A 22965-nucleotide genomic window follows, 5' to 3' on the forward strand; every position below is an offset into this window, starting at 1 on the left:
AGTTAGGTGTCATTTGGACATGAGTGAGCTTAATGGGAGTCTCCTTTCTACCATTCTTGAGGGGATGTCTCCTAATAGATAGACTTAAAAATAGTAGATTTTTAGAGTGCTCCTAGATCTTGAGTGACATGTAGTGTGAGATCCCACATCGGTTGGAGAGAGGAACAAGTGCAAGTGAGGACGTTGGACTTAGAAAGGGGGTGGATTGTGAGATCTCACATTAATTGGAGAGAAAAAATCCGAAAGGGATAGCCCAACGAGGAGAATATCTACTAGCAGTGAGCTTGGGCTGTTACATGTAGTAAGCCCAAGTGGAAAAAACTCGGTTGCATCTTTCCCAAGCCCACCACTAGCAAATATTATCTTTTTTTTTTTTTGGAGATTTCCCTTTTACGCTTCCCTTCAAGATTTTTAAAATGCTTCCGCTAGAGATAGATTTTCACATTCTTATAAAGAATGTTTCGTTCTTCTCCTCAACCGATATGAGATCTCACAATTCACCTTCTTTCAGGGCCCAGCGTCCTCGTTAGCATTCGTTCTTCTCTCCAATCAATGTGGGATCTCACATCTTTAGTTAGCTATTAAGCCCTCTTCGTCACTTCCTTTATTACTAGAACAATTTGACCAAAAATCATCCTACTGCCATATGGCTTTCAGATCCACACCAAGGACTTCGAGTTTCAATCATATAAAGGAACCTCTTCATTTGCTTGATTTGTTGAAGGAAGCCCAAGTATCCAATCCACCTCATGGATTGACCAAAACCATGTCGATAAGAACAGTTTAGTTGGGTCACTAAGTAGAAATAATCTTCATTTCTATTAGCCACTTTCTAAATGAAGAAACTCCACATTTCAGTTTACCAAAATTTAGAAGCAAGAACCTCTGTGATGTGATGCTGATATCCGTGTGCCCGTTCTATTTGATAGTTGATATGATCAAAGTGTCTGGTGCTAGGAAAATTGTTTCGAACATGTCAACTAAGGCATTTACTCTGCTTCCCTGAAAGGGGAAACTAATCTAAGCTTGTCATTTAGAGACATCTTTTTAGCTTCATGAGACTATTCGATATACGTGGTCTTACGACTTTGCAGAGACCTGTGTTTTTGTTCCGGCGATACGAACGTATTTAAGTAATTGTCGTTTTGTAAGACCATAATGAAAACGTGGTGGTTGAAATGGAGGACGAGGTATCCTCTTCGCGCGGAGCCTCCTTTCTCCTCGGGAGGTCTGCACAACGGGCTATTAGCTCAGTGGTAAAGCACGCCCCTGATAATTGCGTCGTTGTGCCTCCTCTCCTTTACAGTTGAGCTGCTTCGCTCATGAACCGTCCCTCTATGTCTCCCTTCCATATGAAATAAGATGAAGTGATTAGACAATGTTCCATAAAAGATCAAGATCTGAAGTCAGTTTCAATGCAGTCCAACATTCTAGCTACTCAGTTTAGATCTTTGGATCTCCAAGTCCACTCCTCCATTTATCCTTGTTGATAGGTGATTTGGTTGTCCTACTCCTGAGCAACTGGAAACATGGGGTCACAGATTCCATGGAGAAACAGTTGAAATTATCAAAGAAAAACATCAACCTCCATGTCTGACTGATCCTAATTGCTTCTGTGCTGCAATCCTTGATGCTTTGACAAATGTTGTTTGAGATATCAAGCTTAGCCAGCACTGAGTCTTCATATGCATCAAACCTACTTTGAGATTATGCAACAAAAAGTAGATTACAGGGAGTTACTAGTTAGGAAAACAATGGCCATAGCGGAAAGTAAAAGTAGTCATATCCCCCTACCCGAATAGTTATATACTGCTAAGCCGTTGTTGTTGCCTTTGCTTGCACGCTATATACCACCATTTTCAATCGCTCTTTAAATCTTGCTTTCAAACTCTTTGAAAAATTTTCTGCCCTGTTAAATCGGGGTCAAAGGCCCGAGCATACGCTGTCTGGCCGTAGGCGTACAGCGCGCAAACGAATTGGCTAAATCACTTGTTGCTGAAAAGTGAGTATCGTACGATCGTAAGTCCGCTATAAAAAAAAGAGCTATTGTGACTTATGGGTCAGCAAGAGTTCAATCGAGCGTAATGCCTTTATTAGGAGACAATTATAACAAAAACACTTCGAAGAAACTAAAGTTTTTATTAGGATTCTTGGCATAAACATAATTTTGATTCATGTATTATGTATTTTTTGCTCGTGTCTGTTCTTTTTTAAAAAAAGCTCTTGACATGTTAAGTTTTTATACTTTCTAGATATTTGATGGCTAAAGTATTCGAGATTAGAGAATTTGTTGACTACTTCTACTACTACTGATAGACTGCACTGTTCTAATGTTTCTATTTATTTTAAAATTATTGTTATATTATTTTTCTTTTAAATTTTATTAAATCAACTACTTTTATCTATATATATATATATATATATATAATATATATATATATATATATATATATATATATATATATATATATATTAAACCTCGTTTAACTGAAATGATTAAATTTTCTCAATATTTCATATTTTTATGCTTATGAGTTTGATATCAATATAAATGGTAAATTGACATGTTCAATATATCATTAAAAAAAAAAAACATTAAAAAAAACACTATGATAAAATAATCAATAAAATATTATTAAATATGAATATAATATAAAATGCTTATTTATACTTTTATTTTTTATTTTTACTTTAAAAAAAAAAAAAAAAAAATCGATATCAACCTTTTAAACCTTGTTTGAGACACATTTTTTACTATTTTTTTCTTACCCTGTTATATAAATATGTTGTCGTTGAGGCCGGTAATACAAAAGGTTGAACTTAGTTCATAAACAGCAGCTCGTGAATTTGGAAGAATTTTCAGACACTAATTAATCATTTTTCGTTTACTCTTCTAAATACTATATGAACTAAGATGTTCATAAATTTTTGGACTCTAAATAAGTTAGTTCATGCTAAAATCAAAATGAGAGCCATTGAAAAACTCTTACATGAATAGAAGAACGAACGGTTTGAGGCAGAAATTGCTGCAACAAAACGACTCCAACATCAGCTTCTCCCCCCTTAATATTGATGTTTGGAGTGCAAATAAAGTCTCACCATGGCTGGAGAAGCGAAAGAGTAATGGTATAAAAGCAAATTCATAAGAGTTTATGGCTAAAATAGACGACATCGTACTACTGTGAAGATAGGTTGAGATCCTCAAAAGAAAAGAGCCGTTTTAGTGTTTGAGATCAACTAAGAAGGGAATCTTTTTTTAAAAAATAATGATAAATAAATAACAACTATAATTCAAGAGTCTAGTTTCTTGTTTAATGTTTGTTAATGTTATAAAATTTCTTGAAACATAATTATTTTGAGCTGTTTAATTAATAAAACTGTCCAATCTTTTGCTGATGATCAGTTGAATAAGTTTACCTTCACCATTGAGATGCCTTTGTCCCATGCTAGACATCCATTGCAGTACCACTGATGTCTTGATTTGGAAGAGAATAGTCTGGTTAAACAGAAAAAAGTAGTTTGAATATGAACAATACATATATATATATATATATATACACAGACAACTTTTTTATTGCATGAGTCCACTAGAATTTTTTTCTATGTTTTTTTTCAATCGAGTAATAATGTACTAGCTACCTGGCCATTGTCTGCTCGAACTTCCTGTTTGTGTAGTTTGTCCAACTACTCTGAAAATGATATGGAGGCAACATGGATAACAAGGTGGCCTTCCCAAAAGATCAAGAACGTAGGCCATTCTCTAAGGAAACTCCAGCTCGTGATCGACACGGTTGAACGTGCTGATGGTGCAACACAGAATGGGTCTTTCTATAAAAGCTTCCCACAGTTGAACTCTCCCAGTTTTCCTGAGATTGGCCATTATTCATCCATGAAGATGAGTGACCATCATGAGTAAAATAAACCATCAAGCTGAAAGTGGCTCATTCAGCCATGGATCCCCTGCGATATCCCGTGTTGGATGATGGAAGTCCCACATCGACTAATTTAGGGAATGATCATGGGCTTATAAGTGAGGAATACTAACTCCATTGGCATGAGGCCTTTTGGGGAAGCCCAAAGCAAAGCCATGAGAGCTTATGCTCAAAGTGGACAATATCATACCATTCTGGAGAGTCGTGTTTGTCTAACATGGTATCAGAGTCATGCCCTAAACTTAGTCGTGCCAATAGATTAGATTGGTAAATCCTCAAATCCTCAAATATCGAACAAAGAACTCCTAAAGAAAAGGAGCCAAGCCCCTCCTCGAAGGCAGTCAAAAATGACTAAGACTCCAAAGGAGTCGAGCCTCGATTAAGGGGAGGCGCACTTTGTTCGAGGGGAGGTGTTGGATGATGGAAGTCCCACATCGACTAATTTAGGGAATGATCATGGGTTTATAAGTGAGGAATACTAACTCCATTGGCATGAGGCCTTTTGGGGAAGCCCAAAGCAAAGCCATGAGAGCTTATGCTCAAAGTGGACAATATCATACCATTCTGGAGAGTCGTGTTTGTCTAACATCCCGAACCTCTTCATGTAGTCAGACTTCTGGTCCAGGCAGTCAGAAGAGCCTGTTGGAATGCTAAATAAAACGTGCATTAAAGCACAATTGTACGCACCATGTCAGGGGGGACCCAAAGACTCTAAGATCTCACAGCCCCTATCATTTAGCGAACATCCTGATAGTTACCTCCCTTACATGGCGCCCGAACACGAGATGGGGGTGCGCTGAAAGTGAAAGCCACTTTTGGTGAAGAAAAAATCAGGTTGATGCACCAAAATTGGGGTCTTCGAGGTTTGCTAGAACAATATTACATGAGTCGATATCAGGTATGTCGACAACCATGGGGAATCAGTTCTACTCACATGTGAAACTGTCGAATCTGCCTCTAATGGATTTCTTTCTTTGGCAGTAGCAGTCCATCCTGAAACCATCATACTTACTATTTTAGAGAACTTATCAGTTATTTTTCATAACGTAGCAGTTGCTAATTGTGGGATACTCAGCTGAAGACTAAACTAACATCAAAGTCACTTTTTGTAGCAGAAAAAGAGTTACTTTTATCCTTTTTAGAAGATAAATGGCATAGTAGAGAAAATAAATATAACATATTGGGATGCTTGTAAAACTTTCAGGCTAGGTACGTGTCATATAAGAACGAACTTTTGATCTACCTAGTCGAGGGATTACATGAAAGGCCAGTGGTTCTATGTGAATTTAAACCATTCCCCACCTCCAAAAATCATATAATTACTTGTCTATACAACATTTCATAATGAATACCGTATTTCACAATAGACATACTTCGCGAAGTGCATACGGTGATATTAATGTAATATTTTACATGTCAACACATAACAATGTGATGGCCCCAGTGCATTTATATTTCTTTCATGCTATAGTGAAGTTCCAGAGTCTAAAAACTCAAAAAAAAAAAAAAAAAAAAAAAAAAAAAAAAAAAAAAAAAAAAAAAGTGAATGAAAAAGGCAATGTAGCTTGCTCACCGTTTCTTAGTTCGACGCTCCCTTCCATATTCCATTGTACTAGGCTATAAGATCTAGAAATAACATAACAGAACGTGCTCGAGTTTAAAACTTGTAAGCGTTCCAAATCATTTGAACGTGGAAGAAATTATTCCCAGACTACTCTCTAATAGCTCTCCAAGCTGACAGAGTAAAGCTACCAAATGGTGCTCGAGTTTCCACTTTCCATAATGTATACAAAAGCTCAGTGCTTGTGTACTTATTATTCCTTTTCTTCTCTACCAAATGGTATCACTAGATAAAAATTGCATTATCGCTTGAAAATGTATATAACAGAATAAAACTATCAATCAGCCATTATAGCAAAATGAATCTCATTCATTCCTAGTTCTTTCACTACAATTAGAAGTTTGAGCCCACCTCCAATTCAAGTCTAATATAGGTAAAACCCTTGATTAAATATTGAAGAATAATTGGAAATTATTAAGCATGCAGAACCCAGAAAAAAGTTAATCGTTCTCTACCTATCTTCTCATTGTTAAAAAAATCCAGAAAAAATGGCTCTACCTGATGTACTGATGTCCTTAAGCACCCTGACTTGAAGATTTGATGCCTCAGCAGGTTTGAGCATGTTCCCATATTTGCCTGTTCCTCAAGAACTTTAAAAGCTTTAAGCAACACCATCCCAGCAATCATGTGTGCTAAATTTCTGTGGCTGCGAAGTTGATATACTTCCTTGACCCCATCCTTTCAACACACGCTTAAGAGTCTTCTGTGCAATCCCACTGCCATCGTTTCTGTTGAAGTTGTGCAGGTCCAAGCCAAGCACATGACACACATGGAACAGAAAATTAAACATTCATTGACCATACAAAATAAATTAATTTAATGAATAGCCTCATTATTTTAACTATCCTTGGCCTAATGTTCAACTGATTTGATAACTGGAAATTACAATCTACTACTAGAGGTCGTCTCCAGAGGGATTTAACTCTATAGTTAAGGTTGTGACATTAAAAGACCCTCAAAGGATCATCTTACGTGTTGCCGTGGAAAAAAAGAACTGCCTAAAAATATGCATCATGCAGGGAAAAAGTATATCTTTATGATTCTTTTTGTGGATTATTAGGATAAACAAATTGCAAGAATCTTAAGGGTAATGATTGGATGCTAAAATCCTATCGATGAACTCATTCAATATTTGGACCAAAATAAGTGATACGTATTTAAAACTTAAAATTGCCACCAATTAACTTATATTCCTCTTACAGTATATTAAGAACAACAGGAAATTAGGAAACACTTCAGTTGAATTTGAATAATGTCAGATAACCAATGTTCTCAACCAAATACTCGATTATGCAGCATGGAGATAAATAAGAACCACATCAAGTATATTTTTAAAGAATTATACCTGTGAACGATCTTGTGCCAATCTCTTTCATCATCATTATTTGATCTTCCTCGGATAATCTTATTCTCATGTTGGTTGATGTCAGTTTCTGAAGCCATTTCCATCATTTTTTCTGCAAATTCATCGGCTGCATGCTTGTTCCCACTTTTACCTAATCCATCAATCACTGGCATGAATGATGCAGGGTCAAACCTATACTGCTTATCCATCATCTTATGAAGAATGAAACTAGCATCATCTAACTTTCCGTCCATGCAAAGCCTTTCAATTAGGTCCCTGTAAAGAAAATTTTTCAAGGCTAGAGATCTATCTAATGCAGCTTCAAAAAGCTCTTTAGCCTTGGATGTTTCACCTCCAGTTAATAGCTCATTGAACATAAAACTATACAAGGATTCCTTGTGGCCACATATGCTTAAAGCTATCTCAAATAACTCTTGAGCGGCTCCAAAGTCGCAAGCCTTAAAGAAAGCTCCAATTAAAATCCTAAACGTATATATATTAGGAGATATCCCCTTCTGCAGCATTTCATCCAAAAGACTGGTGGCATCTTTCAGTTTCCCACCTTCAGAAAGGCAGCTAATAATGTTATTGTAAGTGTAAACATTAGGAAAAATCCCTTTTTCTTTCATCTCCTCCATCAACCCATATATTTCAAATATTTGATTTTTGGAACTTAAACCCTGGATCAATGAATTATACGTTCGAAGGCTCTTGTTGCACCCTTTTTTCTCCATTTCCTTGAGTACTCTAAAAGCAGATGACAACTTTCCTTGTTTACAGTAACTATGTATGAAAGTATCAAATATTAGCGAATCCGGAGATAGCTTTTTCCCAATCATCTCCAGAAGCTTCTTTTTTGCTTCATCAACCCGCCCCGCCTTACATAACCAACTTATTATGGTTGCATATGTGATCGAGTCAGGTAAACACTTCATCCCATTATTGCCAATATCAAAAAGACCAATAAAAGAGTTTCCAAGATTACCAAGAGAAGCGCTTCCATGGTTCCACATGCCACTCACTATTTCAATAGCTTTGTCCAGATTCCCAGATTTACAGAGGCCCTTAATCACTGTATTACAAGTTACATTATTCAAGCCATAACCTCTTTCATTCATCTTTTGTAGCAACTCTTCTGCCTCTGATACTTTCCCCTCTTTCCACAGGCTGTGAAGCAGGATATTACAAGTATACATATTGGGAAAACAACCAACCTGTATCATTTCGCGAAGAACATAATTGGATTCAAGTATCTTTCCTCTACAGCAGTATCCATGAAGTAAGGTACTATAAGATACAATATCTGGAGCTACACCACTCTCTCTCATTAGACCTATTATAGATCTTGCATCAGAAAACATTCCATATTTACAAAGGCCATAAATCAAAATGTTATAGGAGTAAAGATTGGGTTTTATACTCTTTTCTGCCATTTCATTAAGAATTAAACGAGCTTCAAGGAGCTTTCCACTTCTAACCAAACCTAACAACCATATGTTATAGCTCTCCATGGTCAAATGAGTTTCAGATTTTTTCATAGAATCAAAGAGAGCCTTGGATTCCTCGAACATTCCTTCATTACAAAATCCTTCTAGCATTAAATTATATGTTACGGTATTAGGCTGAGGTAACCCTAACTCTTCATCTATTTGCATATCTCTAAAAATTCTGGAAGCTTCTAAAATTTGCCCGGATTTACAGAGGGCAGCAATTCTGCAATTGAAAGTTACAATATCTGGAGAAAGACCAACCTCTCTCATCCTTTCCACCAATTTCTCAGCCTCCCCAGTCTGACCTTCTCCACAAAGAGAAGATATCACAGTATTGTATGCAACCCTATTGGGAAGAGCACCAGAGCTCCTCATCTCGTCCAAAAGTTCAATACCTCGATCATGGAGCCCAGCTCTACAATACCCACGAACTATAAGTCCAAGACTAAACTCATTAGGGTTACACCCTTTTTCAGACATTTTATCAAACACTTCACGTGCATTCTCCAAGTACCCCATTTCACAAAGCGCACGTATCAACAGATTAAAAGTATAAGTCTGTGGGTTAACTCTCGCAAAAACCATATCCTTATAAAGCCAAATCACAAAATCAACCCGGCTCTCCTTCAAAGAGCATCGAAACAGAAAATTATAGAAAGAAATATCTGGAGGGTCATTAGGAAACCTGGCTCGAAGCGATCGAAACTGAGAAATGGCATTTTCGAAGAGACCCAAATCAGCCAAGGCTCGAACGAGTGCAAATCCAGATGGATGAGCAAAATCCCGGTGCTGCGACAAGAGGAGTTGGTGAAGGTGATCGATCTGTGGGTGCATTTTTGCAGTGGTGAGGATGCGGGCAATAAGAGGTATAGATTGAAGGGAGGTTTTGAAGAAGGAAGAGGAGGCAGAGATGGGGGAAGAAAGAACTCGCTTGAAGAGAAGCCATGCTAATTCGGGGCTTTTGGAATTCAGGTAAACGGCTTTAGAGAGCATGGCTGCTCGGTCCATTTACAAGCTCTCTCGCGCGTGTCTGCTGATTCTGCTCCGTTTTGCAGTGGAAAACGCGGGAGGAAGATGATAATAATATCAATAGTTTTTATTATTTATTAGAATCAAACCATTTATTTATTTTTTAAATCATAATTTGTGGTAACTATTTTCGAAATTCAATTGTTAATAGTTCACATCTTATAAATTATAATTAGTCGTTCTATTTGATTTTAAGTCAAAAATTTTGGTAGATAGGAATCTCGTAAAAACTTTTTCGAGGAATGGGCCAGATCGGATCATTTCTCGACAACAATAGATAAAGGTGCTGATACTATCACTTGGATTTGGAATCTTCCGGTTGGTACTCACAATTTCCAAAGCCATACTAGTGATTTGGAGGAGATTTTGGAACCTTCACGCTGATGCTCACGATTTCAATAGTAATACTAGTGATTTGGAGGAGATTTCTCGAAAAGTATTTAGTGTCCATTTCGGCTGACTCTCACGATTTCGATAGCCATAGATTTGGAGGAGATTTTGGAACCTTCACGTTGATGCTCACGATTTCGATCGCAGTACTAGTGATTTGGAGGAGATTTCTCGAAAAGTATTTAGTGTCCATTTCGGCTGACTCTCAATCATCTTTCTTTAGCTGTGTGGAATGTATTTCCCCTATTCTCGTTTTTTCAATCAATCATCTTTGTTTAGCGGTGTGGAATGTATTTCCACTATTCTCGTTTTTTTCAATTATGAAGCATGACTTTTAGCTGAATGTATTTCCCTTATTCTCGTTTTTTCAATCGTACTCACATTGGCCCTAATGGGGGCAGGGTTTTTCTACTCACATTAGCCCTAATGCACGGGCGGGGTTTTTCTACTCACATTGGCCCTAGTACACACGCGGTGTTTTTGAAGAATACAAATAACCTCGATTTTTTCAGTTGTGGAATAAATTCCAATCTTAGTTTTATAAAATATCTAATAAATTATTAAAATCTTAACTTAGTTTAATAGGTAACTTAAATCTTAAAATTTGTTGTCACATGGACCTACTAAACATAGAGCTAAAATTTCGGAGTGGGCAATATACATAACGCTCTTCATACTATACTAAAAATGATTCAATGACTAAGTAAATTAAAGAAACTATAGGACCGGGATTTTACAATGAAATTAAAAACGAATATTTTTCGTGGAGAACGTACCTAAACGTTCTTCATACTCTACTAAAAATAATTCAAACTTTGATCATTCGATCGAGGATATATATAATATTCAGTTGAGCTATGCGCATATTGGCTACTCTCCAAACACTATCATCTCTCTATTTCACAGCAGAAAATAGGAGCAGCTGAGGCTATCCTAATTCCGGACATCCACAACTTAGTACTTATCTACAACCTTATAGCACAGAGAACAAACTTCATTCTAACATTCTATAAGAAACATGAATGAAGAAATGAAGAACAGCTGAAATCTATCTCAACCTGGGTGGTGTTGTTTGATAAGCATGGATTCCTCCATATTGCTTCACGTGAATTGGAGAATTATGGTGAAGAGGCTGATGAGCATTGCGGTTCGATGCCAGACGAGAAGCACGGGGTCTAGGCTCGATTGGTTTCTCATTCGTTTCGATCTGTTCTAAGGTCTCGACGACGTCTTTCATTGGCGGTCGGTTTTTCTGTTCTTTCTCAATACATTGTAGAGCCAGTTGAGCCACTTGGAATGCGGATCTGGATGGATATTTTCCTTCCAACCGGAAGTCCATCACGTTTTTCAGCTTCCTCCTCTCTGATAAGTATGGTTTTATCCAATCCACCAGGTTTTCTTGCCCGGTTGGACGGTTTTCATCAAGAGCGCGTAAACCAGTCAATATCTCAATCAATACAACTCCAAAGCCATATACGTCACTCTTAACGTACAGATGTCCTGTGTCATAAATAAACGTCAACTCGAAATATCTTCGTGATAACAGGCTCCAGTTTTTAGACAGTCCATATGGAAAGGTTTTTATCCTACCTGTAGTAACGTACTCCGGAGCAGCATAACCATGAGTGCCCATAACTCGAGTCGTGAGATGAGATTTACTCTCTGAAGGACCCAATTTTGCCAAGCCAAAGTCAGATAACTTTGCTGTATATGACTGCAGGTAAAGGCAGATTCGGTTTTACAACAAATACTAAAAAAGGAGACGACGATCAGGAGAAAGATTGTAACATTTGTAACAGCTCAAGTTCACCGCTAGAAGATACTGTCCTTTTTTGGGCTTCCCCTCAAAGTTTTTAAAACGCGTCTATTAGGAGAAGTTTCCACACCCTTATAAAAAATGTTTCATTCCCCTCTCCAACTAACGTGGGATCTCACAATCCACCTCCCTTCGGGGCCCAGCGTCACATTGTGAGATTCCACATCGGTCGGAGAAGAGAACAAAGCATTCTTTATAAGGGTATGGAAACCTCTCCCTAGTAGACACATTTTAAAAACCTTGAAGGGAAGCTCGAAAAGGAAAGCCCAAAAAAGAACAATATCTTCTAGCGGTTCTAGCGGTAGGCTTGGACTGTTACAAAGGTTGTCGACAAAAGTTCAAAAATAACTAAAAGGCTCATAATAAACAGAACTTTACCCCATCAAGCAGAATATTAGAAGCCTTGAAATCTCTATAAATTACTTGATTATCCGATGCGTGCAAGAAGGCCAGCCCTCGGGCTGCACCGATGGCGATCTTAAGCCGAGTATCCCATTCTAATGGTGTAACTGCTGAGCCCCCTGTATTTCACAGAAAGTAAGAACACTAACAATTATAGCATAATATCATCCATTAGTTTCCTTACTTCCAAATAGATGATTCTCCAAGCTTCCTTTTTGCATGAACTCATAAGTAAGAAGCAACTCATGATCCTCCCAACAGTAACCCAACAGCTTCACTAAGTTTGGGTGTGAAAGGCTTCCCAAGAAGCCCACTTCTGACTGCACAACCAACCAGACAAGGTCATTCATTATATGTCAATGGTTCACTCAAAGAGGCTTAGCTCATCCTAAGGCTAAGTTACCTGCCACTCCTCAATTCCTTGTAAGCTATCAGATTTCAACTTTTTGACCGCAATAACCATCGAAGTTCCCTTCCTTCCATGGCCCTTCTCCTCGAGCCAACCTTTATAAACCTTGCCGAAGCCTCCTTCACCAAGCAATGCATCAGCTCTGAAGTTTTTGGTTGCAGCTCTGAGCTCTGCCAAGCTATGCTCCCTCAAGTTTGGAGAGACCAAATTCTGGCCATGTGGAAAAGCTTCATCTCCACTTGCTGCCGAGAACTGACTGTTCTTCGAGATGTTGCTCACAGTCGATGCTGTTGCCTGGGATACCACTGTTATAGCCACAGATTTAAATCATAAACAATACATCGTTACTGTTGAACACAACTTTTTGTGGGAAACACTCGCATTTTTTATTAACATCAATCGAGAAGAGATTATAAGACACCTTGTAGAATACTACTGCACTTTGTGCGGTTAGGGTGAAGGGGTACGTATAGTAGAGCCTTGACAATTTATTCCTAAAATTTCTCGATCTTTATTCCCAAAATACCTAAATCATTTTCCTAAAATAAACCTCATACAATTATTGAGTTTAACCCTATTGGGATAGTGATGATATTTTAACGGTTATGAAAAAATTGATTTATGTCTAGTAGATCACACCTACCAAGAAAAAGTATTTTGTTTTTGTTCGACCTGTAATCATATATGAAATAGCCGACAGTATAAATTCGGTAACACTTTTCCAACCAGATCTATTGCAAGAAAGGGATAATCTGAGTTATCAATTATATCCTATATGGAAATATCTGCACGTAGCTCTTAGTCTCAGATCAAAATTCAAAGGAAAAACCAGCCAGAGATTCAAAAGCTAAGCTAGGAAACTCCAAACAGATTAAACAAACAAATACTCCATCAAAGAACTCCAATTCCAAAGGGGGAAAATTATTAGGGCAAAACTTGCAGATTTTAAGCACAAACTTTGAGATAGAACTAAATTTCAGCAACAAAGTTCAAGATAATGAAGTGATATAAGAGAAAATCTGCTGGATTACCTGAACTGAGATGTCCGGTGGTATTAGGGGTATGATTATCAACTGGAGAACCCCAACAAGTCCCCATTTATCTCTCTCTATCTCTTCCTGTGGAGCACAAAAATGAAGAAGATGATTACGGAAAGCCTTTATGAAATTAAATAAAAGCAATCCAGACTTCTTAGTCAATGCTTCATTTCTCTCGAATCCCCACCTGTACATGTTTTGACTAATTAATTCAGAAACCTCTCAATCAACGTCACAAATATAATCCGAAGAATGGGGATTTTAGGGCAAATACGATGGAAATATCAGCAGCGATGAATGGCCATTGCGGTGGAAACACAGGGGAGTGGAAAAAATTGGGATTAATTTAAGATTGAACGAGTCGCAGAACTGAAAATTTGGTGGAAACTGAAGAAGGAAGATGATAACAGACTGAAAATCTGTCGGTTTGTTTATAGTCAACTGCCGTGCATGATGGTTGCTTGGTTTCAATCTATCGAGCTACGTGCAGAATTGAATTCAAAGATAACGAAAGGGAACGGAGAATTGAAAAGTAGAGATGTTGGGGTCGAGGTCTTATATGGGGTAGCCATTTTCCGCCATTGGAGGCCACGTCTTGCAGTCCTACAGTCTTACTTTTTATGCTGATCCAAGAGGAGAACTCCACTGATAATATCGATGGACTTGAGTTGTTAAAAGTAGTATCAAAGTTAGACACAACTATGTGTCAACGAGGACACTGAGCCTAAAGGGTGGATTGTGAGATCTCAACCGACATTCCTTATAAGGGTGTGGAAATCTCTCACCAATAGACGCATTTTAAAACCGTGAGGCTGACAGCGATACATAATGAACTAAAGCGAACAATATTTGCTAGCGGTAAGTTTGAGCTGTTACAAATGGTGTCAAAGCAGGTCACCAAATAGTGCGAACACTAGTCGGAGTAAGGCTAAACCCTATTCGTAGTAGACGTGTTTTAAAACAGTGAGGCCGACATCAATGTGTAACGAGACGCGTTTTAAAATAGTGAGGCTGACTTCGTCGGACCTTATGTGAGTTTCTCTTTCGCCAACTAAACATAATTCGTGCAGAATCTAAGCTTATTTGACCACACACTTCGAATGTGCGTATACGTTCAATCATTTATAGCTATAGTTGACTTGCGCATCTCTAGGTCAAGTCCTTAGGCTCGACCTTGCCTCTACTTCAAGCTAACGTCCCTCATATACAACGCCGCATCTAGTTGTATCGTAACACTTATCTACCTTAGTCCTCATGTTGTTGAACGAGCGCCACTTGAGAATCGTCACCAAGCTTAGGTCCTAACCTACTATTTTTTTTTCTTTAATATGGTCATGACATTTTTCGTATTTAAACTAATTAAATTGGTATTAAATAAATCAAATTTAATATATATATATATATATATTGGTATATTTATTTATTTATCTATGAATAAGCGGACAAGATGAAGCCACCCACGTCATAATTTAATTATAATTTAATTAAAATGACAGCGAAATTACTCATACAAAATTAATAAGAAATATTCTTGAAATATCTAATTATTCTTAAATATCCATTTTGGTTAATAATTTAAAAAATATTATCCATTTTTATTTACATTTTATTTTTCCATTAAAATAGTGTAGTTTTAATCCTTAAATTGCTGAATTTAAAATTATTTTAATTTATTTTTTATTCAATTATTGTTTGTCCATAGAGAATTGAATTATAAAATAATATTTAGGAAGCTATTTATTATAAAAAAAAAAAAAAAAAAATTAAAAGATTTCCTACTCAACTTTGTCTTCTCACATTTAGACATTAAATGCTTAATTTAATAAAATAAATAATGTGTCAACGTTACCATAATTTTAAAATTAATTAAATATTATTTATCTTTTGAAAAGTCGGGATCAGAAACTTTCCACCCTTTTATTTAAAATTATTTAGTACTATAAAGAAAAATAAAATAAAATAAAAATTCTTAAATTTTCAAAAAATGTCAAGTTAAAAAATATCGTTAAAATTTTAAAATAATTACAAAAATAAATGTATTATTAGTTTTGGATAAAAATCGTTATTATTTTATATGTTTTGGCATGTCTTTTTCGTGTCTCTAATCTTGTTTTGGATATGTTTTAGACTTGGGACGAGATTATATTTTATTATGTGAAAAAAAAAGGGCAAAATTGACCTTGCCACGTGTACCACTAACAAAGAAAATTTAAAAAGATAATTATATATATATATTATTTTCATTAATTTATGATAGTTTAATTATAATTCTTGGTTATTAAAAAAAGAAGATCGATTATAAATATGAGTAATAAAATCAAAATAAAATGTCTCTGTCTAGCTTAGAACAAAAGACAATTAATTAGTTGTCTAGAATTTTTAATCATGAAGGGAGGGCAAAGAAGGAATTTCTTAATTTTAAATAATAATTATTATTATTATTGATTTTTTAAAAAGTTTTATTAATATTCTTTAACATTTTTTAAAAATTCAAGAATACCCACCTCATAGATTATTTTATTTTATAATATTAATTTTGAAAGTTGATTAATATTTTTAAATTTTTATATTAATGTAAGATTATTTTTAAAGTTTTTTAGAAATTCTAAAGTGTTTTAAAATTTTGATATTTTTATTTTTTAAACACTTTTAAAAATGAAAGTCTTCCATCTAAAAGTTTTATTTATTTATTTATTTATTTATTTAACCTTTACTTTATATTGTTTTTTTGTTTTAAAATATTTTGTTAAAATTAAAAGGAAAGAAATTCAAACATATCATTTATGATAATAATAAATTACAAGAAAACTAAAGTAGAAGAAATAAATTAAATTTAGTTTTATTTGACCACAAATTAAAAGAGTATATATATATATATATATATATATTGTATTTGACCATAAATTTTTATATGAATATTTTAAATATTTTTTTTTTTTAAATTTTATACACAAATAAAATTATGTTCGGTTAAATTTATTGTGAAAGTTGAAAAGCGTGTACAACATAATTTACAACCTAGTTTCGACTATATATTATAATTTAAAATATTGTAAAACAAGAAAGTCTCGACAACTGCTGACTGGTTATCTGCGAAGAGAAGTCAACTAGCAATGCCAGCTTCTAAAATATTATATGATTATTTACAAAATCAATATTATATGATTATTTACAAAATCAATTTTTTGTTACATTAACTGTCACGTCTATTTACATGAATAATATTATAAACATTATCTCTTTTCGTATTGCCAAAAAAAAAAAATAATAAATAAATAATCAAGTGCAAGGATATAAATATAATTTTTTTTTAACGTAAGGGCGTTCAACGTTCACTTGTTTTTTTTAGCCAAACTGAACATTCAACTTCATTCAATGCTCGTTTCATTCATTTTAACGTTTTCCTAATTGTTCAAATATTTTGAAAACGTATAAATCATTCAAATATTTTGACGAGCATATTACCACTAAACGAAATTTTGAGATTCCATTTAAATAATAATATTTATAATTAACCATCTCCATAAAATACATTATTACAATAGTATTTCGTTAAATCTTATTATCTACTCGAACATAGCTCAAGTAATAAAGACATTAATTAACATCTTAAAAATCGATAATTCGATCCTCAAACAAACAAGCTATGTCACAACCAAAAATCGATACAAGATCAACCAAATCGTGCCATTCCCTGAGATTATTTGAAGATGAGAAATAGAAAATAAACAATATATATAAATATGTGAATTTAAAAAAAAAAAAAAAAAAAAAAAAAAAAGAAAATCTTCCTACACTTCTCCAAGAACAGAAATTGGCACCTATCTTTTTTTTTTTTTTTTTTTTTCTCCCCCTGAACCTAAAAAATTAGGATACATAAATCTGTACAAGAATCCCTCTTCTATTGTTTTTACAACACAATTTGGTAGGGGTTGATAAGGCTCCATCTTTGTCTCTACTCCAGGAGCAACAGATCTCAAACCCACCATTTCTATGGTTAATCAATCAAGAAGTTGAAAATTAATTAATAATTAGTAATCCTCAGAGCTGTAAAACTAAATCAGGGTGAGCAGAGTCCACCTTACTAGAGCTAGGAGGAGGAGGAGATCCTGGAGATTTAAATCTCACGTTCAGGTCCGGGGGAACGGATTCGGGTTTGTATAGTGTTGTTGTTGTTGTTCTTGTTGTTGTTACTGCTGTTTCTTCTGGTGCTGGTGCTGGTGCTGGTGATGGCCCCTGCGGCTGCTGCTGCTGCTGCTGCTGCCGCCATGGTGTTTCGATAAGAGTCTCGTTCCCTGACCCGAGCAATGAACTGGAAGAGTTTGTTGTACCAAGATTGTTTTCGGGACATTTCGGTTCTTTCAGATTCAGTCTGGTTGCCATTGCTGGAAGGATGAAATTAGCATTAGTCCTCGAGATCATCTCGAGCATTTGAGATGATGACTGAGGCTTTACACCAGCAGGCTCGGACGCGCCTATTAGTTTCCCCCTGTGAGCAGAGAGATCAAAGCCATAAGCACCATTGAATCCATTCATACCATGGCGGATTGTTAGATTCTCGTGTTTCTGTAACGAAGGCCTTGAGATTGGAATACTACTTTCCAATACATTATAATCACTACTGGGATTTAATCCTTCAACTGTTTCCGCCTGTCCCCTGCAGGGCTCTGAAGATTGTCGAGTACTCGATGGCGATGATGAAGAAGCTGCAGAGAACTCAGCAGGAGGCCTGGAGGGTAAATAGCCATCTGAACTGGGGACATGAGAAGGCTCATCATGCATCTTAGACGACGTATCAGCTTCAGAGTTGTCGGATGATCGAACCGTCTTTTGTTCAGGAGCAAGAGGCTTTACATCAGGAGCCAAACTTTCATGCAACTTTTGACCGAGTTCAGCTTGCGGTAGAAACACCCTCTTTGGTGTGGTATCATCTTCTACAACCCATCCAGGACCAAAACTCGAACCTGTGGGTAAAATTCTTTCAATTTTCTTAGAAGCAACTCTCCATGCTACAGATCCAAGATCTGCAGCAAATCGAGCGAGGCTTCGTGCATAAGCATGCTCCAAGAAAAGCCCAACCTGATTCACATAAAGAGTAAGTTATCCCACCAAAAAGTCTATATAGGCTCCAAATAGCAGCAGCATGTTTTAGGCAATATTAGATATATAAGAACAGTAAATATTTAAGCCAGTATTAGATCTATACAGTCATTCCAAGCATGGCACTTAAAAGATGATGTTAACAGTAATCAAGTTAGATACATACTGGCATTAAAACCTTCCTCTCTCTATCAAATGTATTCAGCACAGAGGGCTCCAGTAAAGCAGTTGCCGCTTGAAATTGCTTATATGTGTCACGCCTATTCTCATCGGAGACAATCGGTTTTTTCCCTTGTCTTACTGAATTGAATCTCAGTGCAGAACCTGCCAGGAAAAAAGAATATATGAACCAAAATGGCTGGAAACAAGAACACAAATGCTTGACTAAGATTTCTTACCTGTCATGTCCTCGCTTCTATCAAATCTGTTCTGGTTAAACAAATTAAATGCAGCTTCACTATTGGAAGAAAAGGAGAATCTGCCAGAAAAATCAGCTAAACCAGGCTTTTCAAAATGATGAAATCCTTTCCTCAAATCGTTGGACCGATTTGTGTTTTCGCCACCAGTAACAAGAGTGGCATCTGGGGAAAACTCGGAACCCGCACGTTCCAAGGGAGGTCTACCCAATGGTTTTTTTAAATTCTTAGTCGGTGGTCTACCCCTTCTCACGACTTTAGGTTCTGGTTCATTATCATCACTATCTTGTCTCAAGTTCTTAAAACTCTTTTTTGCCAACTCTTGTATGGTACGCGCCTGACAAAAGTATAATAACTTCTATTATATGCGAATTGTGCAAAGTGAAAACATAAATGACAATAAAGAAGTTCGGTGAAAATCAAACCTGCCGATAATATATAGTATCTGAGGAATTATATTGCATTGCATTCGAACTGATTAAGAGAACGTCTTTCTACAAGGGGAAAACAGAACAAACATTAAATCAATGCTCTACTAAACAAAGGATAGAATTCTTATAAATTTAGAAAAGCATTTAAAAGGCTGTTGGGCTAAAACTCGAGGTCGACAAACAAACGGGTAAAAATCTATATCCAAGGAGATAACACAAGTCTGAATTGAAAGAAATAACCATTTACAAGAACAGACGATGCACATACGACGCCATTAAGCAATATGTATAAAGGAGAAACCTTTATGTCAATCATTGGATATAAGATAATTCAAGAAAATAGTCCACGGAAGATCAACAGATAGAGGGTAGAACAGATTGCAAAGAATAAAGGAGAAACCTCATGAAATGTTATACCATACTCATTTTGAAGTCTCGTCAAAATAAGCATTACTAAATTTCGAACCAAGTTCTAGAACAAGGATTCTAATTCCCACAACCAGTTTGTTCAGAATCAAGCATCCCTGTTCACTAATATAAATCGATCCATAGACCATATGGTCGGTAGATTTTGGATGCAAAAGAAGATGCAATTTTCAAACCAAATAAACACAAAGGAAAATGAAAAAAAGCTCTGTATTCCAATGATTAAATCACGAGATGGATGTTTGCAAGCTTCACTATTCAGAATGCCAACAAAATATCAATTGAATCACCCTATTCTATTCCAACTTGCCAAATATAAATAAGAATATTCACAAAGAAGCAATTCGATTAGCATAACTTCAATCATGAAGTGGACCAAAACGATTTAAACCAAGCAGAAAACAATAAAGACTGATCGTACTTCAAACTGTTCCAAGCAGCTATAAGCTCCAGAAGTAAGCTTCTCCCGAACAGTCCCAAAATCCATCGGATGCTCTATAATTTCGTGGTAGTCTGGAAGCTACAAATAATAATTTTAAAGTAAAATCAATGTAAAGATAAGACAAAGCAGGTCAGCTGATGTGTCATCACTCCCAAAACCAACCTCGTTGGGGTCCACTGGTTCAGAAAACACACCATAGATGTCCTTCCTGGAATTAAAGCACCATTAAATAAAAAGCACAAACACAGTGTCAAAAACAGAGAAAGATGAGCTCAAAAAACACACTTTTGAAGCCTGTCGAGGATGAAAACCAAAAGCTTCTTATCTGGTAAAGGCGTCGAGGGTGCCGAATCCATATGCGACCCTGCAAGTAATCATGTTCATAATGATGAAAAACAGTCGCAAACATGAGTTTCAAAGAAGTGGCGTGCGATTATTGACAAAAACCTTGGAGGGTTTCCGAGGGATTTGTAGCAGACATGGACTTCTCATCCTGAAACATCAAAAAGAATAAACCAACGCCAACAGTTACATTCGACAAATAACTTTCCCATTATGGGTGAGCTCCAGAAAAACAGACTGGACCAAATAAAAAGGTAAACAGGACTAGGAATCAGTGTGCCACGATTGCGAAAAAGAACGCAGCTATCACCTGAGAAATAATTAAGGAAGGAAAAGACAAATCCGAACTTTTTTGTTCAAAATAGGACAGTCAAATCATATCGTTTTTAAGGAAGATAAATGCTAATAAATCATCAAAATTAAATATGCTGAACAAAAGAATTTGCACCGCAGATTAAATCCGGCGTAGCCAGCCATCTCAAATTGGCCAAGTCAACCACCCTTGACTGAGATACTCGAAAACCCAACAACAAAATTCAAAAGTGCGAAATTCAAGGAATCTCTTTCAGACACCGTCAACGAATTTTTCTCCCCTCTCCCACAATTTGAAAAAAAAAAACGTACAAATCTCCCAAGAACTTTGGCGCCTTGACAATTACTTCACCGCCAGAAAAGAGGGGGAAAACCAATACGATAACCCCCAAAATAAGCAGCGAATCAAAAACACCCAAAATGGCAGTACCTTCTCGGAGTGTTGGATCCTAGATCCCTCCCCAATCGTGTCGATCTTCCGCTTTTTGTTAATCGACGCAGCATTACCGTCCACGTCCGCATTAGAATCGGAACGACAGGAATTGAGAGACGACGAATTAACCGGAGATTTGGGGGAGTGCAATCTGACGACGAGCTTGAGTTTCCTCTCGCGGTGGTTCGCAGTCAATTGGTCGTTGTATTCGGCATCCTCGTGGTCATCAGCGACCTCATCGGGAGTGAGGGCGTCGGGGTTGGGATTCCGGCGAGTAGATCGCCGCAGCGGAGTTGGAGAAGCGTAATTAGGGTTGGAAATTCCGGTGGAGGTATTGATTCGCTTGGTTTGGTGGTGATGCTTTTGCTTCTGCTCCAGCTCCTGCTCTTCTTGCTCTTGCTGCTCCTTGAGATTCCGCTTTTGAAGATCCAACAGCGATGGCCGCCCTTTCTTCCTCTTCTTCCTCTCCACTACCTTACCCATTTTTTGCTGCTCCTCTGTTTCTCTCTCTCCCAGCCCGCGTCTCTCTCCTCTCTCTCCCCGGAGAGATAAAACAAACAAAGCCGTATTATTCTTTTTATTTTATTTTCATTATTATTTCTTTTTACAATTATTACAATTTTTTTATGACTTTTATATTAATTTCACTCTAATTTAACAAATAATTCATTTCTATGTTCGTTTAAAATTATTTAAATTTTATTTTTTAAGTAAATAATAAAATTGACTCGATTGTCCGAGTTATAATACAAATATCGTCATTTTTACCAAATAAATGGTAAATGTGACAAGTATAGATACTTACAGAATAATTTTACGCAGATACACAAAAAAAAAATTGTTCATTTTTTTTTAAGTTACGTTCGTCATTATTTAATTTCGATTTTTAATTTTGTCGCTACCTCAATTATTGTTATTAAAAAAAAACTTTATATATATATATATATATATATAACCGGAAATAAATTCAAAAGTTATTTATTTCTATTTCATTTAAAATTATTCAAATTTTATTTTTTTTAATAATTTTATTTTAAAAATAAATAATAAAAATTGATTTAGTTGTCAAATTATAAATACAAATATCGACATTTTTACCAAATAAATGGTAAATATGACAAATATCGATACTTACCGAATAATTTTACATAGATTTACAGAAAATTGTTCATTTTTTTAAAATTACGCCCGTCATTATTTCGTTTTGATTTTTAATTTTGTCGTTACGTCAATTATTGTTATTAAAAAATAAAAATAAAACTTTATATATATAATTGGAAATAAACTCAAAAAGTTATTTATGTAAATTTATTTATTTCAGTGAATTAATTGTTTTTTTAAAGGAGTTTTGTAACTTTGAGGAGGTGGAACGCGTGCTTGACACGTGACTTTCTTCTCGGACGAATGTGTACATCGTACATGTTTGAACTACTGTTGCAACACAAAAATATGTTTTGATTTTTTTCTTTTTTAAATTAAAATGTTTATATATTTTTTTTATTTTTTTTTGTTATATGAAATTAATTTTAATTTTGTACCTTACTTTTAAATTTTTTATTATATTTTTAGTTTAGTTAACTTATTTATAATTA

At 35.7% G+C, this 22965-nt stretch overlaps 3 protein-coding genes across 17 annotated transcripts; all 3 read right to left on the reverse strand.

The window, feature by feature from the left end:
- Positions 1-935: 935 nt before the first annotated feature.
- LOC111811646 (Pentatricopeptide repeat (PPR) superfamily protein) lies at positions 936-9467 on the reverse strand. 13 transcript variants are annotated; one of them, XM_087117964.1, is made up of 9 exons: positions 6899-9467; positions 6052-6281; positions 4867-4925; positions 4691-4800; positions 3640-3866; positions 3418-3496; positions 2991-3104; positions 1795-2028; positions 936-1696 (listed from the first exon to the last, which is right to left on the reverse strand). In XM_087117964.1, exons 1-2 carry the CDS (start codon positions 9394-9396, stop codon positions 6155-6157), a joined length of 2625 nt encoding a protein of 874 aa, XP_086974090.1. In that variant the 5' UTR covers positions 9397-9467; the 3' UTR covers positions 936-1696; positions 1795-2028; positions 2991-3104; positions 3418-3496; positions 3640-3866; positions 4691-4800; positions 4867-4925; positions 6052-6154. The 13 variants fall into 13 exon arrangements, with proteins under 13 accessions (XP_086974090.1, XP_086974092.1, XP_086974089.1 ...); XM_087117966.1 differs by lacking the exon at positions 4691-4800 and adding an exon at positions 5506-5558; XM_087117963.1 differs by adding an exon at positions 5506-5558 and having other exon boundaries at positions 3640-4800.
- Positions 9468-10538: 1071 nt separating this feature from the next.
- Positions 10539-14053, reverse strand: LOC111811714 (putative serine/threonine-protein kinase PIX13). 2 transcript variants are annotated; one of them, XM_023698728.2, is made up of 7 exons: positions 13659-14053; positions 13466-13552; positions 12429-12739; positions 12210-12345; positions 12002-12144; positions 11398-11521; positions 10539-11307 (listed from the first exon to the last, which is right to left on the reverse strand). In XM_023698728.2, exons 2-7 carry the CDS (start codon positions 13530-13532, stop codon positions 10856-10858), a joined length of 1233 nt encoding a protein of 410 aa, XP_023554496.1. In that variant the 5' UTR covers positions 13533-13552; positions 13659-14053; the 3' UTR covers positions 10539-10855. The 2 variants fall into 2 exon arrangements, with proteins under 2 accessions (XP_023554496.1, XP_023554497.1); XM_023698729.2 differs by lacking the exon at positions 13659-14053 and having other exon boundaries at positions 10603-11307; positions 12429-12728; positions 13466-13550.
- Positions 14054-17133: 3080 nt separating this feature from the next.
- Positions 17134-21890, reverse strand: LOC111811650 (uncharacterized). 2 transcript variants are annotated; one of them, XM_023698622.2, is made up of 10 exons: positions 21371-21890; positions 20734-20779; positions 20572-20650; positions 20449-20494; positions 20266-20364; positions 19413-19481; positions 18970-19324; positions 18738-18895; positions 17552-18550; positions 17134-17462 (listed from the first exon to the last, which is right to left on the reverse strand). In XM_023698622.2, exons 1-10 carry the CDS (start codon positions 21854-21856, stop codon positions 17448-17450), a joined length of 2352 nt encoding a protein of 783 aa, XP_023554390.2. In that variant the 5' UTR covers positions 21857-21890; the 3' UTR covers positions 17134-17447. The 2 variants fall into 2 exon arrangements, with proteins under 2 accessions (XP_023554390.2, XP_023554389.2); XM_023698621.2 differs by having other exon boundaries at positions 17134-18550.
- Positions 21891-22965: the final 1075 nt, after the last annotated feature.

Source organism: Cucurbita pepo, chromosome 15 (genome assembly GCF_057944985.1).
Source record: "Cucurbita pepo subsp. pepo isolate OVF chromosome 15, ASM5794498v1, whole genome shotgun sequence".
Classification (NCBI taxonomy): domain Eukaryota; kingdom Viridiplantae; phylum Streptophyta; class Magnoliopsida; order Cucurbitales; family Cucurbitaceae; genus Cucurbita; species Cucurbita pepo.